At 39.6% G+C, this 16,904-nt stretch overlaps 1 protein-coding gene across 1 annotated transcript; it reads right to left on the bottom strand.

The window, feature by feature from the left end:
* Window positions 1-783: 783 nt before the first annotated feature.
* LY96 (lymphocyte antigen 96) lies at window positions 784-7,537 on the bottom strand. The gene is made up of 5 exons (XM_085324834.1): window positions 7,444-7,537; window positions 5,560-5,649; window positions 5,131-5,259; window positions 3,865-3,917; window positions 784-885 (listed from the first exon to the last, which is right to left on the bottom strand). Exons 1-5 carry the CDS (start codon window positions 7,535-7,537, stop codon window positions 784-786), a joined length of 468 nt encoding a protein of 155 aa, XP_085180960.1.
* Window positions 7,538-16,904: the final 9,367 nt, after the last annotated feature.

Raw genomic sequence — 16,904 nt, 5'->3', positions numbered from 1 at the left:
CCGACTTCACCAGGCAGCTCCTGACGGAGAGTTGGGCACGAAGAAAGGACGCGTTTCGCCTGCCGCAGGCCCCATCGCAGCTCCAGCCCCGGTGCCCGAGCTAAAAGYGCGCTCCTGTGTGGTTGAAGTTATAGCTCTGGATGGCTTAATTCAGTGGTACTGCAGCAGCATATATGGTAACATGTTTTGTTTTGGATTTTATTATCATCAGCTAATAGTAGGGAGCAAGTTGTTACTTTTCTCTTTCACTGTGATGAAAGCAGAGGAGAAGATGAGGAAGCCCTTAAAGATCATCAGAAAATAACAGGAGCATAAAAACCATTTCTCAAGTTGGTCACACAATCGAGTTTTATTGTTAATAGGAAAAACAGGGTTCTAGATTCAAATGCTGTCATGTTTTCAACCAAGTACTGATAAATACCTAATTCTTGCAGCTCAGGACTTCAAAAATTCTTGCATTAGTTCAATGCAGTCGGAAGTGCTCAGCTTTCTCATAACTCAAGGCACAGCACTGAAATGCAGTTATTAATCTGACATCCATTCAGAAAGACTCTCAGGATTAATCAGCAGGGCTGATTCCCAGAGATTTTGTGCACATTGGCAGAGCATCTGATTACAGCAGTGCTATAAATGGATAAGACTATCCATCATGTAAGCTTCCATACAGTACATGCTGTATTCTATCCCAGGATAATTAGTGTGCTTATTATTTCATGGATCAGATCCCGATTGCTTGCAGAAGAGATCTCTGTGTCCTGAAATTATTTGTAACATTTGCCACATTCAGAAAGCTTCTTGTTTTACTGTCATGGTAAAATTTAGGCATATGAGCATATTCTTTTCAGAATCATCAGAGAATCCTTTCATAATAACAGTATATTTTCCCTAAAAGCAAGCAGAGAAAAAAAACAAAGTCAGTGCATAATGCTACCCATTTCTGGCCAAGGAGTTAGCATGGTTCGTGTTATTTCTGTTAGGATGGAAAAACAAAGATTCCCATCAGTGACTGTTACCATTAATATATTCAAATACGTATGCACATAAAAAATATTGCACAACATCCTTTTCACAAGCCCAGCACTAACGAACACAGGCTGTGATCTAGCTTATACTTCTTAGGGCTCCCTCCCAAACCGAGGAGTCCTGTGCTCCCAAGGGCTCTGGTCTCCCCTTCCAGAGCCAGCCTCTTGATTAATGGTTCTGACTTGCGATTGCTGCTCCAGCTGACAAAATAGACATACAAAGAGGAATTAACYGAGCTGACAGACCAGGCTCTGTTCTGCAGCAATGAGCAACTGCGCAGCTTTCTTTTTTTCTTTTTTTTTCCTGCTGTGAGGCAGTATAATCTCACTAGCCCTTATAGTTTACATCTAGCAGAGATTGAGATATACCAACACTTTTTCTGCTTTCTGCTGACTTCGGACTTTCTGCTACCTCCTTCCCCAAAAATATATATGCCATAGGTAGTTGCAAGCAAAGCCCCTGTATTTTATGGTCAGTCCTGCAAGAATCCTCCAGGCTACATGCTGCACAGCTTCTGATCAGTGTCCTGTAACAGAGTTTGTTATATTAGACAGTCTATTCTGTTGTTTTCAGCTATAATCAGGTACTGGATATTTGATATTTCCATTCAGCCTCTATAGGACCTGTGAAACCAGTTGACTTAGTGAGCTTGTGATGTGAGTACATCAAATATCTGCTTGATAAAAGCTATAACAACCTCATAGTATTACTGGTGGAAAAAAAAAGAAACCCTGATTTTGGACATGATGTCAGGATTAGGAAGAAGTGTACTGGAGAGAGGAAAGTGGGAAGAAAGATCTATGGTAGAGAATGGGAAAAGTTAGACAGAGTGCAGGTATTTGCGTGCTGCCCTAAGGGACTGTGTTCTAAGCCTAATGCTAGAGCTAACCCTTGCTTTGATCCTAGCTCAGTGAGTGTTGTTAGGCCCTGACATAATGAAACAAGATGATGTTGCCACCAACTGTTCTTGGTATAGCCTACCACTTCCTTCTAAATCCAGGTTTTGAAGCAATTGATTGTTCTTATCAAGTCTGGAGCCTATACATAACCTCAGTTCTAATGTGACCTTTAGCTCTAGTCATTTCTTCTAATCCTTGCTTAAAATATAACCAGGACTGTTCCTCAGGATGAGGTCACAAGCTGCCATTTTGGCCCCCAGCCTAAATCATGGTCTCAGGGCCATGAGTGCACCCACAGGGTCTGCAACTTCTTCTTGCCTGTCCTAGAGCTTTGGCTGGCTGTGCCCAGGGACAGCTCTGCCATGGCACAGCCGTGGGACCTTGGATCAAACATGGGAGAAGGAGCTGTGAGAGGCCTTCCCCCACCTTGCTCAGGAGCCAGCCCTCGCTCGTGGTCTTTGCCTACAATATGTCGTAGGTATCTATGCCTGGCCTTGTGCTTTCCTGACCCTGGCCTGATTTTCTGGTTTGGCCTTGGACCTGTCTCATGACTACAGACTTGTCTGTAGCCGAGGCTGACCGTAGTCACTGACAACAGCCCTGTCCTGCTCTCCTCGCTGGGCACRGTGGGATGGTGCCGTGTCGGTGCGGGCATGGCCCTGCCAGCCTGGCTGTCACCCTCAGCTCCCAGCTCCCTCCCTTACGGAGTAGCTGCCTCATCCTGCTCCCTGACAAGTGAGATCCTGCTTACCCCAATCTTAACCAGAAGCCCAGCTCCAGCTCAGCCACACTTTCTCATAGCAGACACTAAAGAAACCAACACCAGMGCTCGTGTTAGCTCAGCTTTCCTTCCAAACACAGGATTTCGCTCATCTATATTCAGCAGTTTCATCTGTAAAGCAACATAATGCTAGACTTAGTTGTTTTGCAGCCACCTATTTTATCTCCACATCCCAGTACAGACAGGAGACTCTCGTAAGCACCAGCACAAAAGTTAGCTTGCTAGCCTCTACTGAACCCAGATCTCACCCTACCTCTTTGACACTGGTCACCTTCCTCTTCTGATATGACAAGCTATGGATGAGCATCTGGGACCAGAAGGGCTCTTAGGATTAATGTAAAAACTGTAAGGCTTGCAAGAGCTTCCAGTTACAGCAAAGGCTATAATTTAAGTTTAGGGCTAGGGCTGGCAGAGTCCCATGAAGAAYTGTCAGACAAGCACAGATCTCTCAGAGGACCTTTGGCAAAGGGGGGTCCTGTCTACTAACAACTCYGGGCTAGAAGGGATTCTGAAGAGGCCCATGAACTTTAAATTAAGGGTTAGGAAGGGGATGCTGGAGATTTTGTGCCAGTAGGAGCTCCTTAGCAACATTTGTGGGAATTAATAGGAATGCCTGGGTTAGTGATGCTAAGGCTAGTGTCAAGGTCTTGGGAAGGTTCAGGGTGATGAACCCTTGGTCCTTGATTGGATCAGAGTGGGCTAACTTGAGGACTGATGCTGCTCCTGGTTCAACACTGGAGCACTGCTTTTATTTTCGAATGTTGTTATCCCTCTTCAAATCTTTGAAAAAGGCTTCTGGARGAACAGCCAAGAGTGTGAAGAGAACCTAAGAGAATGAATCAAATAGGAAGAAAGAATATGGATGGATTTACCCCACAGGTAAAGTAAATACAATAATTTACCAAATAAACAGAATAATTACTGTGACATTAACTAATATCTTTGGGCATTCTTTTACAAAATAAAGTTTATAGAAAGCTATGCATAGAGAAATAAACTGAGCGCATTTATTGTTCCAGAATCACTATCATTCTAGAGTCATTACTTCAAGCATGAGAAAGTTTTCTTACATTTCTTTTTGCTGTTTTCTACAATTTGGATGAACATGTAAGTATGTTATTTTACTATTGTTATCTCTTTACATAAAATGCTGGAAAGTACCTGCGGAAACGTCGTTCTTGAACCTTTAATAAGAAAYGTTGTTGCAATTGTTTCTGTAAAATAGGGATCATCATCATAGAAATGGTTACTTAATCATAAAGCCATCAATCAAACTTCCTAAATAACTTCAAAGCAATGTGCCATATCTCTCGGCAACAGCAAAGCTGTTTTCTCTGCCAAATGATAAAGCCTTCAGTTATTTCCTCTCCCCGAGCTTCGTCTCTTTGTCTAAATCACATGTTAGGAAATAAAAATTAAGCACAAAGCCACTGCAACATCTCCTATCTAGTCAACTGATACCTCCAATAACTTAACTTGTCATAGTAGTTCTGAATAACTGCACAGAGTTGATGTTCTGCAAACTATAACCACATACTGTGTAACCTCTGTCCTGGTCATTTTTGCTTGTAGTCTGATATCATGAATTCTCTGGGTCTGAACTTGTGTCATGTTAACGTTGGTTAGTCCCTATGACAGGATTTATTCTCCTCTAATAAGAAAAAGCAATTTATGCCTGTGTGGAGAATATCTTTAAAACATAATCTAGCCACTTAAATGAACTGTGTTCTGGAGATTAGTAATGTCCCTGGCTCCTCTCAGGTTTGTGTGTGCAGTCCAGTCAATTATAGTATTTCCATGGTATTTTAGAGATATTAACAATAAAATTGTGATAATGAGGTAAAGAATATTATTAATCCTACTTAACAGAGGTGGAAATCACACTACAAAGACATTAAAGCACAGAATTTGGAGGTTCTGTATTTTAGCAAAGTTCTGACACTGGAGAACTGCTTGCTCTGAATTATGTTGCCCAAGCCAGGAGCTCAGGGTTCAAATAACTGGTCCATGTGATGTAACTAAAGTTAGAGTCAATCTGAGCTTAAGTTGTGGCAAGTCCCCTTGTTCTCCAAGCCCCTCTTAGCTTGGTGAACCATGATGTCTTTCAATAGCTTAAGCTGCTGCTTCTTGGAGCCAGATATGTCTCCCTTGTTCAGCAGTTGAGCTGGACCAGATGCAGAGGGGCGAAGGACAGCTTTGTAACAGCCAAAACGCGTAGTGTGGCTAGCTTTACTCTTCTAGGTTTTCCTGCCAAGCTACACAAATTGGTCTAGAACGTGGAGAGAAATATCTGTCCCCGTGGGTTGATGAAACAGTCACTTAAGACATCTGCTTAGTGGTAAGTATTTAAAAAGTGGGCAGATGTTGCCTCTTTTATGGAGGCATCGGCAAGGCAAGGCAAAGATACTGAGTATTATTTACACTGACCTCCTTTTAACGCTCCACAAACAGTATATTCGTCGTCAGCTCCACTACAAAGAATTGCTTTCCAGTCTAACGCTACGACACCATCAAACCAGACTCTAAAGACTACCTTCAAAAAGGTGATGTCACTTCCTATTTAAGACATTGCAAATAAAAAAAAAGGTAATGAGGAAAAACATATACACAGACATGGTATTTAGATTTAAAAATAATTTTCTTTAAAATRTTTGTGTTTAAAGGCTCCCGAAGCTAACAAAAATAAATAACCTAAATGATGTATTTCTAGACCAACAAAAACTATTTTTAAACAAAAATCATCAATCTTCCAAAAATATACGAATGAAAAAATTCAAATTTCTTTTGCTTTAATTTCTTTTTGCATTGTATTTTTTGCATTTATAGAATATAATTCTCTGGCAAGGAGTGACTTACGTGGAATCCAGGTAAGAACAACATTCCAGATGGGTTTCTGCATCATGGTACAAGGTGTTATATTAAACACAAAGGCGTGAACTATAGAATCTACAGGACAAAAAAATATTTCATGTAGTCAGAGTGAATAGACTTCTCCAGYAAAATAACAGAAGCAAACATACATACACAGTTATAATAAACATACATATTTTAAATAAATTTTAATATAAACTATAAGTTGTGAAATTGTATAACATGAAATATCCATAGCAAACAGTAAATATGTATTTTAAATGATATTTCTAATTATTCATATGCATAGAAGTCAAAAGTAAAAACATATTAAGTTGAGATTAAGTAGTAAGAAAAGTCAATTATTAGGTTGATATTTTGCACACAAACAAGCAGAGGCTAAAGTACCTTTATTTCTGYTTTGAAGTCACATGCCTTTTATTAGCATTGTGTCAGCATGGTCCTTTGATGAAAATATTCCTACTTATGCTAATCATGGAAATTATAGAAGGCCTCKAACAACAGGGAAACATGATTGTAATGGACCAGCAGCCTTTCCAGAATAAAGTAAATGAGTAGATTTGCTTCATGACTGATCCACCTAACRTTGTACAGCATACACAGAACAGATCTCAGTGTAAGATGCAGTGTGACAAAGCATCATATGCTCCATATCTAATCAAAATCAGAGCCCGCTATCTGATACTTTAATTTAGAAAAAAATAATTCTGTGACAGCCTTTGACAGGACTTCCATTCAGTATTTTTATTTCAGTTCTAGAAATTACATCTTCTGGCTTTCCAGGTGTGTCCATGTTAAACATGTGCAGGTTTGCAGGTAGAAGGAGCGTCACTGCATACTAAGCTGCTGACCATCTGAGGTAGCAAAAGTGTCTTCACGATGATTTACAATGAAAAGTGCTGACTTCTCCCCCCAAACTGACTATTAGTAATCAGCAGCCATTTTCTTAGCACAGAAACAATTGTGTGGGAAATTATAACAGAAAAATATGACAGAAAAAAGGGGGAAAATAACTCACTGTAGTCTTGAAGGCTTGATCTGCAAGCTTAAGTATAGCAACTTTTATACTTGTTAAATTTAAAATTGGGTATTAATGTAAAAGCAAAGTACATAAAATAAACATTCCTTCTTGTGCCTTAATTTATACTGCTGTTTTACAAGTGATACACACTAGTAATGCCCACAGATTTTYATTAGACATGGCCCTTTCCTTGTGAAATACCTCCTCCAAAGCCCACCGCTGGGGTGCTGTTGGGGTCAGGCAGGCACACTGGGTCTGTTCGAGAGGTCTCCTGACATCAGTGCTTAGTTATTGCAAAATCCATGAAAAAACAGTAGGAAACTACATAGATCCACTGGCCTACAATACAAACATGGAAAGTAAAGAGGAGACACACTATGTTGTCCCAGAGCATAACCCCTTCCCTAGCCAGACAGAATCTCACTGAGGCCTTTCTTTTCCCATATAACTCATGGACTTGAATGCATTGGTTAAATCCGTATGTATCATTTATACAATATAGTATTGATCACAGATCAGTCACAGATTGAGTTGGAATCTCTTACCTGTTAWTTTTTTCCTAAAACAAAACACAACTGCTTTATTTCATAGAAAACCTCTCTTTTCTCATAGCTAATGCAACCAGCATGGTGGTAATATTTATGCCTACGCAGYGTACTTCCTATAATATGGCAATTAATAACAGAAACACAATCTAATTAACAACAGATATGCACTGTAGCTGAGCTTCTTATTTTTATTTTTCTGTATTCATCAAAGAAACAAATGAGAAAGGTCACATTTCTTTAGGCTACAATAACTCTTGTGTAAAYACCATATAAGAAAAGAATAAGCCATCTTTTACTTACCACAAAAGGTATATGATATTTCTAGATCTGATGATGTACAAAGCAATTCACTAAATCCAGGGGTGAACAAAATGAAAAAAAAAAGTTGAAACATAGTTACTTATTTTAGTTACTATATTATTTGACAGAACGCTTCGTTTTGGCGAAAGAGGAACAAAAAATAAGCATAGTCATCTTCAGTCACGTGGCTTCAGGGAATATTCAACTATTTTGTCAAATTCTCTACAATCTTAATTAATCCTACTGTAGCACTACCATGTTTATCATCGTAAATTTGTGAAGAAAAATAATTTCTGTCTTTGCTGTTACGCTTTGTCCAGACGATATAGCTCAAGTCACGAGTGAAAAATGAAAGAGAAAACTGCATAAAATAGGGAAGTGAAAAAAACTAAAAATATGATTACCAGAAACATGTACAAGACAAGTTTAATTGACTCATCAGGAGTAACATTTGTTGAGACACAATTTCAAAGGCTCACAAAGTTTCCTCTGTAAAATAAAGAAGTGAAAAACCACTTTCACATGATGAAAAACAAGTCCACCCTCTTATTCATATACGTTAGTCAATACTTTTCACAAGTTTTCAGAATGAATGTCATACCAAGCCCACCATACTTAAAGGACATTCTGGTACTACAGAGGAGTCTAAYTAGATGATGTATTTCCAAATGTAGGTAAGAATGGGAATTTATGCAACCATCTGACATGTTACTGACTTGAACCTCTAATGTTCTGTACTCTCAGGTGTGGTCTTCAAAGCTAGCGTAGTGATATTTCTTAATGAAAAGAAGTTTGTAAATCCACAGAATTACTACTGATGAATCTGATTCCTCACTCCCTCACCCTCTCTTTGGCCTATTCCCATGCTTTGCCCAGGAATGGCTGGGGAGAACATTGTCCTACACAATTAGCTGAAGAACACCAAGCCCAAACACTGAATAATTTGGCAGTACAGTGCCCAGGCACGTAGCCAGAAGGATACTGGACAGGATACAGTTAATAACAAGAGCTGTCCAGTTGTGACTGAGATGTTTTCATAGGAAAGCATGATCTCCCTGTTATAACTAAAGATAGATTAAGAATTTGATTTTTTTTTAGGGTAGGACTATGTTGAAAAACATAGTCTAAATTGCACATTTTACTAGCCAGGTCTCCAACAATAAAATAAAAAATTTGCAAGCACTTTTGGAATTAGACTCCCTTGTTTTTATCCCTTGTTTGTCAGTGCAATACACAAAAAATAACTTAATCTATTTTGCATTTTTCTGCTATATAAGCTCTGTGGACTAAACTGGGTCAGCTCTTACTCCACAAAATCAGCAATATTGGTAGTCTCAACTATGGAAATAGATAAAAGAGTTCAATACCTCATTCAAGAACGTACAATCACTATCTAACTGAGAGAAAATAACATTACAGGATTTTTTTCAGAATATAATAAAATGCAGAAAATTAATTGAATTATTTCCTCATGAATTACCTTGTTGATTTATACATATGCCCACAAGCTCTTTATAGATCAGAAACTGTATTTGCTGAAATTGAAAAAGTAGCAAGATATGCAAGACACAGGTATTCAATGTTGTGCTATGCAAGAAATTCCATAAAAATTACATGCAACAAATATAACATTCCCTTTTTCTGACATAGTGTCTAAAAGCAGTTGTAGCTTTTATTCTCATAATTCATCTGTATGTTAGGGAAATATTTTAGACATATTAAAGGTGAAGTAGTAACAGATTAAAAAATGGGCTTTCAGAAGCCCAAACATATTTAACCCAAAAGATAACTTTTATATAGGTACACAGCACACACAACTGACTGCCCAGAAGGAGAAGGGAGTACACAGACTAGTTCAGGAAGATGAGGAGAATTCTATTAAAAGTACTTACAAGTGCCAACTGATGAGCTAATAAATTTAATAATTCACAATGGATGATAAATTTTCAAAATTTAATAGTGTTAGAGAATTCTGTTTGGTACTTTGAAATGTTACTACAGACGACAACAAAATTTGCACTGCCTAATAGAGTTCAAAACTGAAAGAAAATTCTAATATTTGGCTTTAAGTCTGAATACAAAATTACATAGTTTTCTTGACAGATCCCCAGAGCACATACATCACACACAGATCTTAGCTCTTGTTCAACAGGACGTAATAAAGCACACAAACCCCTTTGTAATCATAGCAACAATAGAGACACATTTCAAAAGGGCCAAATTTGGCTTAAAATAGTAAAATATACAATGAAACTAGAATAAAGCAGTCACCATGTCAAAAAACRTTTCTTATTAATCACAGAGCTGTGGCCACCGATTTGAGAGCCACTGATCCAGAGYGAGTCCAATGAGCGAGAAGGCAGAAGAAGACCTCCACTGAGTCTTCTGCTGGCCCAACAGCTTTAGCGCGAGTCACCGGTCGGTGGTAAGGAGGCAGGAGAGCACGCTGCTTGTACCGCGTTGACGTGCCCGGCACCGCTCGGCCGGCTGGMAGTGTGTCCGTCCCTCCGATGTCGGACCTGTACTCACTCTGCTGCACTGAGCGCTGGATGACTGATAAACTCCAGGGTAGATCAGAAAAAGCCCTGCAGATTTATGAGATTTTATGTAAAATCTCTCTCAGCTTAAATGAAGATAAGCTCTCAGCTGAACCCTGTGACTGGCTAGACTTGAATCTAGAACAGGTGCTTTTTCAGCCACTTGCTTCAGTAACTGATATAGATGAGGAATGAGTCCCCCCTGGTGGCTCATACAGACAGCTAGGGAAAACTTTGTATTCTCTGCTATTCCTTATTTTACTTAATGAGTCAAGATTATTTGTTCTTAAATTAAAATAATCTCTGTCATTTTACATCTTTTCAGCTAATTCATGTTTAGTTGCATGTGGTTTCTGATGCCCTTACTGATGGCATTCATATAATTGAACCCGTRATGCTCGTTGACAAAAGCCCTAAACCAGCGCACTGTAGGTGTGAGGGGTTTGCTTTGGCCCTTTCAAAAATAGTACAAAAGGGCATCAGAAAGGAAGGAAATAAACTTATTTACATTTTATTTTTACTAAGTAGTCTTTCTTTACTTATATACTTTTTCTTTTATACTCTGAGGAGGAAGGTGAAAAGGAGAAAGAATTGGGGGGAGCTACACAATAGTGTTATTTTACTAGAGTTTTGTGATAATTTACCTCACTTGTTTTGAAATCCTTTGTAACTGCATTTGATAGGGACTGACTCTCATATGAGGTTTTAGCAGTATCTAAAATAAATCAAAGTCCAGAGAATTTAGAACTTTGTGTCTATGACTCTTTATTTCCTCTGCAACTGAGATGCTGCAAGTTGTTTAACACTAAGCTTCCTTGCCGATTTATGTTTGAAAGCCTTACCCTAATTTATGAGATTTTTATTTTCTTTTTCAATAAATTTAAAAACTGTTTAGCTTATATGTGATTGCTTTTCAAAATAATCACTTTGTATTTGGTTTGTTGGCTGCAGATGAGTACTTTGACCTGAAGTGCAGTTATAAGTCACTGAAATCTCCCTCAAAAAATTTATAAGATAATCATAATATATAATATAATATAATATGATTAGATTATACATAATACGATATAATCATAATATCCCATCACAGAAAAAATATTAACAATATTTCAGGACAGCAAAGTGCTCCATTTCAAAGTGTTAATCAGAGAGAATTATAAACCTTGACACAAGTATGTAGATGCACTTTCCAGAAGACAGCAATAAGTCCAAGTTCTAGGGATACAACAGCCTAGAACCCAAAACCTCATGTTAATTGAAAACTTTTTAAAGATTTTTTTTATTTATCAAACAAAAAAAAGAGGAAATGATCATTTAATTTTCTTTGCACGACCTTGCATGTCAGTTTTTGAAGCAGATCTTTATGCAAGTGGAAAGAGACACGGTTATTGCTTCTGATCTGGGGTTTAGGATTATTCTTGCAGACACTCCAATATAAAAGGACTATATACAAGGCATTTGTTCACATGACAAAGCATACCTGACAGTCAACATGGAGAGCAGAAAATTGTAGCAATTCACAGGTAAATTTCCCTTTTTAAATCCTCTCATCTCATCCCTGACAATGTTTCTTTAGTGCACATTTTATGCATAGTTCAAGCAAAAAGGTCATGACCAGGGAGGCTAGAGAAAGAGGATTCATCTCTGCATACGGCTGATGAAATACTTACGGGTGCCAGGGAAGCCAGTCCAAGAGCAGTGCAATGAGTGTACAGCATTTGAGAAAGGAAGAAAATGGCTGGGAGAGGAAAAAGAGAGAGACAAGCATTATTCTGAACATATTGGTAAACCTTCCGTATGCATTTGGGCTTCCTGGTTTGATTCAAATGTATTCAGCTAAATCGCTGGACACTGTTAAAGTGAAGTGAAATACAGATGAGGTGCTATCCTGTTGAAGTAACCCTCTGCCTGCTGCCAATAGGCTCATAGTTTATTCTTGTCAAGCCCAGTTTAGGATTAAAGCTTATAGTTATACTCTAAATAGTATATTAAACCATTAAACTTGGCAGGAAGAAGAGAAAGCAGAGCGTAAAGAGAGAAGAAAGTGCTATGTCCTACCTGAGGCTGATAGCCAAAATGGATACTACAGCAGCACAGTTTGCCACTCGTATTCCAGGAATGGAGGTGGTTGGACACATTTTGTGGTTGTGTGCTCTTGTTCTCTTTTTCCATGCATAAAATAGCTGCTCTTTTGAGCTTAGGTCTGTATAGCTGTCAGATAATCTTATTTTTATCAGTGGATCCAGCTCTTAGCTAGCACACTTGTTCCCTGTAGCAGGCTGTGCTGTACAAGGGGTCATGAAGAACTTCACGGTACAAGCACACAACTCCAGGGAAACCAAATTACAGCAGCTTACCAAGTTTCCACTTATTAAGTTATACTGAGCAATTGTAACTATTCATTTGCATAATCCTAGTTTTTACAGCACGAATAGAATTTCCTGAAGTTTCCATTGCCTTAATTATATTCTTTGCAGTGTGAAAGACTTGCACAGCTTTTCTTCATCTTTGCCAGTGCAATGACTCTGGTTCATAATAAAAGAAGTTCAAGTGAAACTAGGTATCTTTTAATTCTAGAGACTGTGTTTAAGAGTCTGAAGTACCTCAGAGCTTTAAAGATCTCTCTTTAATATATCTTAAGAGGATAATTTTCTCATCAGAAATTTGTACATTTGCAAGAGAAGTCTGAGAGCTGAGGGATAATTTAATTTAAAGAATAAAATTAAAGAATGACACGAAGCATTGTACTTTATAATTATGAACAGATAGGAACTAATGAATAATACTGTGGACAAAGCCAAAAACTTAAGAAAAAGGGAAAGGAACATTGCCAAGAAAACTTGTAATCAGAGAGTGAAAAGAAAAAACTGTAAGTATGCATCCTATCTGTCTTCCTGGGAGAAACAACAGTCATCTATGACCTTCTATGGAACCTCTAAAGGCTGGAAGGGAATAGGAGATGAGTCCAGAAAGGAAGTTTGAGTCATTTCATATGTTCCTGCTCTTCACACCAGATTGAGGGGAACAGGCACTAGAGTGACTAAGATGTGAGACCCAGCTGCTAGTGATAAGTGACTGGCTGGTACTGGGCAGGTTGCAGAAGCTGGCAGTTTCCACAGTAGGTGCAGTCTTGCCAATAAGATAGCTTGTGGTTCACATATTTTAGAAGATTCRGCCTCTAAATCAATAATTTTCTTCAGAATCTCTATCGCAGTATGAGCACATTGTCTAGGTCTTATAAATTATCTGATTCTTCCATGTTGCACATAACCTACCCACACCAGAAAAAATGTCCAGAACTACCAGAAGGGAAACATTAGCAACCTGTAATATTCTGTGATCAAAACTGTTTTTCACCAAATGTATGAAACTAAAGAAGAAAAATAAACAAGAAAAATAGTTTACAATATTAATAGAATTGTGAAGGATATGGAGCTGATATTAAAAATCAGTACTTATTCAAGCTTTGGGAGTTAGTTAACAGGAATCTCTGTTTACTGAAACACTCACTGCAGGATTCATTAGCAGCAAGAGGACCTGTTTTCCCCTACATACATTTCATAGCAAATACCTAGGACAGGAAGCATCCAGTTTCCTACTCAGAAATGCACTCAGTGCACTATGCAATGCATCTGAACTTTGGGATCAGGAGAAAGGATGGGCTGGTCTGATAAAAGGAGCAAAAAACTGCAACATCTACTAGCTTAATCTGCAATTCTCTGCTTGAAGACAAACAGGCAGAACAAATAGTGTTTTAATTCTCTCTACATATATTTTTTAAGAAACATAGCCATTGAAATGGAAATCTCTTACTATTATTGCTTAAGTCTGAATTAGCAAAAATCTCAAAATTTTTTACATTCCCAAGAAAAGGCTAAGGATTTTGTTATTGTCTACATGGGTTTGTAAATACAATTTTGGGGTCTTCTCTTTACCTTCTCATGCAAAATCTGTTTCTTGTTCTCCCTCTACTTGACATTTAAAGATGTAGATGTTAACTTCATCTACAAGCACAAAAAGAAGGGAGTGAAGGCATCAGACATGAAAAGAATTAAAAGATTATTTTTAATTAGGTGTAAACATTATCTTCAAAAAGCACAAGTACTAAAAAATGATGATCAGAATTGTGTGTTACTGCTCTCATGTTTTCAGCGTAATGTATGAAATACATTTCTTGTTTATTATTGGTCGCCTATCTAGGTTTACTGGCTTAATGGGGGCTGGATCAGGCTTCTAAGATTATAGCTATTCCAACACAAAAGAAGCATCTCAAAAAAATCTGGATGGGCTGACTTGCTTTTAAATCACTCAGCAAACACATCCAGAGTAGTTTCAATAGTCAGAATAGCAGTATTCAAAAATACTGATATTTTAATATGATCTGCAGTGTTATCCTATGATAGGACATTAATAGCCTTAGAAACCATTTAGATTTTTAAATACATTCTTTTCACTCAGAATTTAGGAAGCACCTGAAAAGATAGTTATAACTGTTTTTTATTATCTGCAGCATCAAGATGACTTCATTAGTAGCAAGCATCGAACGTACTACAAATTATACTGCTAACACAAAAGTCAGCAATTTTTTAAACTTCAAAATATTTAGGCTTTTCATTATTTAAAAACAAGCATCCATCACTTTACATTCCAAAACTCTGTTTGGGCTGAAAACATTTAAATCCAATTTCATATTCAGAGTGCAGAACTAATCTAACAAATCCAGTCAGGCAAAAAGATCCCAAGGTCTAATCCTCTTTTTAATTGAACTAAAGGTGGCTTTCTTTGAAGAGCTAAGTAAATAGATAGAGAAGTATTTTTAAAGGCAGAAAATTTGAACAGTACTCTAGAGAAGATTACTTTTCGCTTCCCCAGCAAGGTTTCCATTTTAAAGAAAAGTTTCCATTTTCTGTCCAAAAAAATGCATTTTAACCACTATCTGCTAATATTTTCTTTAAGTCAATACAGCACACACTTTAGACAGCATTTTGACAGAGCAGATGTTATGCCAGAATGCTTCCCCCACACTCCACATACATGTAAGAGAAAGATCTCCATCTCTGGGGACAGAGCTGCTTTGGAGTGGGCCTGTCGCTTAAGAAGTCATGCAATAAATGTGAATAGCTAGAGTTTGCTAAGACTCAGCCATTCTTCCCATCCTCCCCAGAAGCCTGCAGGCAAAGGAACTAGCAACAACACCTGTCTGCTTTCTGAAGACTCCTCCTGGCTACTGATCATAGAATCATAGAATCAGTAAGGTTGGAAGGGACCTCTGGAGATCATCTAGTCCAACCTCCCTGCTCAGCAGGGTCACCTAGAGCATGGTAGACAGGGTTGCATCCAGGCAGGCCTTGAAGATCTCCAGAGAAGCAGACTCCACAACCTCTCTGGGCAACCTGGTCCAGGGCTCTGTCACTCTCACAGGGAAGAAATTCCCCCTCACGGTCAGGCGGAACTTCCTGTGCTTCAATTTCTGCCCATTGCCTCTTGGCCTGTCACACGGGGCAACTGAAAACAGTTTGTCCTCGTCCCCTTGACACCCTCCCTTCAGGWACTTGTACACATTGATAAGATTCCCCCTCAGTCTTCTCCTCCCCAGGCTGAAGAGGCCCAGCTCTCGCAGCTGTTCCTCATAGGGCAGGTGCTCCAGCCCTCTGATCATCTTTGTAGCCCTACGCTGGACTCTCTCCAGCAGCTCCACGTCTCTCTTGTCCTGCGGAGCCCACAACTGGACACARTACTCGAGATGAGGCCTCCCCAGGGCTGAGTAGAGSGGCAGGATCACCTYGCTCGACCTGCTGGCAACAGTCTTCCTAATGCAGCCCAGGATACCATTGGCCTTCCTGGCCACAAGGGCACATTGCTGGTTCATGGTCAACTTGTCACCCACCAGCACTCCCAGGTCCTTCTCTGCAGAGCTGCTCTCCAGCAGGTSAGCCCCCAGCCTGTACTGGTGCCTAGGGTTATTTCTCCCTAGGTGCAGGACTCTGCACTTGCCCTTGTTGAACCTCAGGAGGTTCCTCTCTGCCCAGCTCTCCAGCCTGTCCAGGTCTCTCTGAATGGCAGCACAGCCCTCAGGTGTATCAGCCACTCCTCCCAGCTTGGTATCATCAGCAAACTTGCTGAGGAGGCACTCCCTCCCCTCATCCAGGTCATTGATGGAGAAGTTGAACAGGATGAACTAGCCACAGGCCTCCAACTAGACTCCACACCACTGATGACGACCCTCTGAGCTCTGCCTTTCAGCCAGTTCTTGATCCACCTCACAGTCCACTTGTCTAACCCAGGCTTCCTGAGCTTATCTGGGAGGATGTTATGGAAGACAGTGTCAAAAGCCTTGCTGAAGTCAAGGTAGACAACGTCCACTGCTCTCCCCTCATCTAGCCAGCCAGTCACTCCATCCTAGAAGGCTATCAGATTGGTTAAGCAGGATTTCCCATTGATGAATCCATGCTGGCTACTCCTGATCACCTTCTTTTCCTCCATATGTCAGGAGATGACATCCAGAATGAGCTGTTCTCCTTTCCAGGGATGGAGGTGAGGCTGACTGGCCTACAGTTTCCTGGCTCCTCCTTCTTGCCCTTTTGGAAGACTGGAGTGACATTGGCTTTCTTCCAGTCCTCAGACACCTCTCCAGTTCTCCAGGACCTCTCAAAGACAGTGGAGAGCGGCCTGGCAACAACATCCACCAGCTCCCTTGGTACCCAASGGTGCATCCCATCTGGGCCCATGGATTTGTGGATGTCTAGCCTGCCCTGAAGGTCTCTAATCCTATCCTCCTCAACCAAAGGAGTCTTCCCTTCTCCAGACTTTCTCCCTCACGTCCAGGTCTGGGATTCATGGGCACTGCCCTTAGCAGTGAAGACTGAAGCAAAGAAGGCATTCAGTAATTCTGCCTTCTCTGTATCCCTTGTCACCAGGGCCCCC

Source organism: Rhea americana, unplaced genomic scaffold, assembly GCF_003343005.1.
Source record: "Rhea americana isolate MKP2758 unplaced genomic scaffold, rheAme1 scaffold_121, whole genome shotgun sequence".
In the NCBI taxonomy this organism is placed as follows: Eukaryota; Metazoa; Chordata; class Aves; order Rheiformes; family Rheidae; genus Rhea; species Rhea americana.
This window is presented reverse-complemented; position numbering and strand designations above follow the sequence as displayed.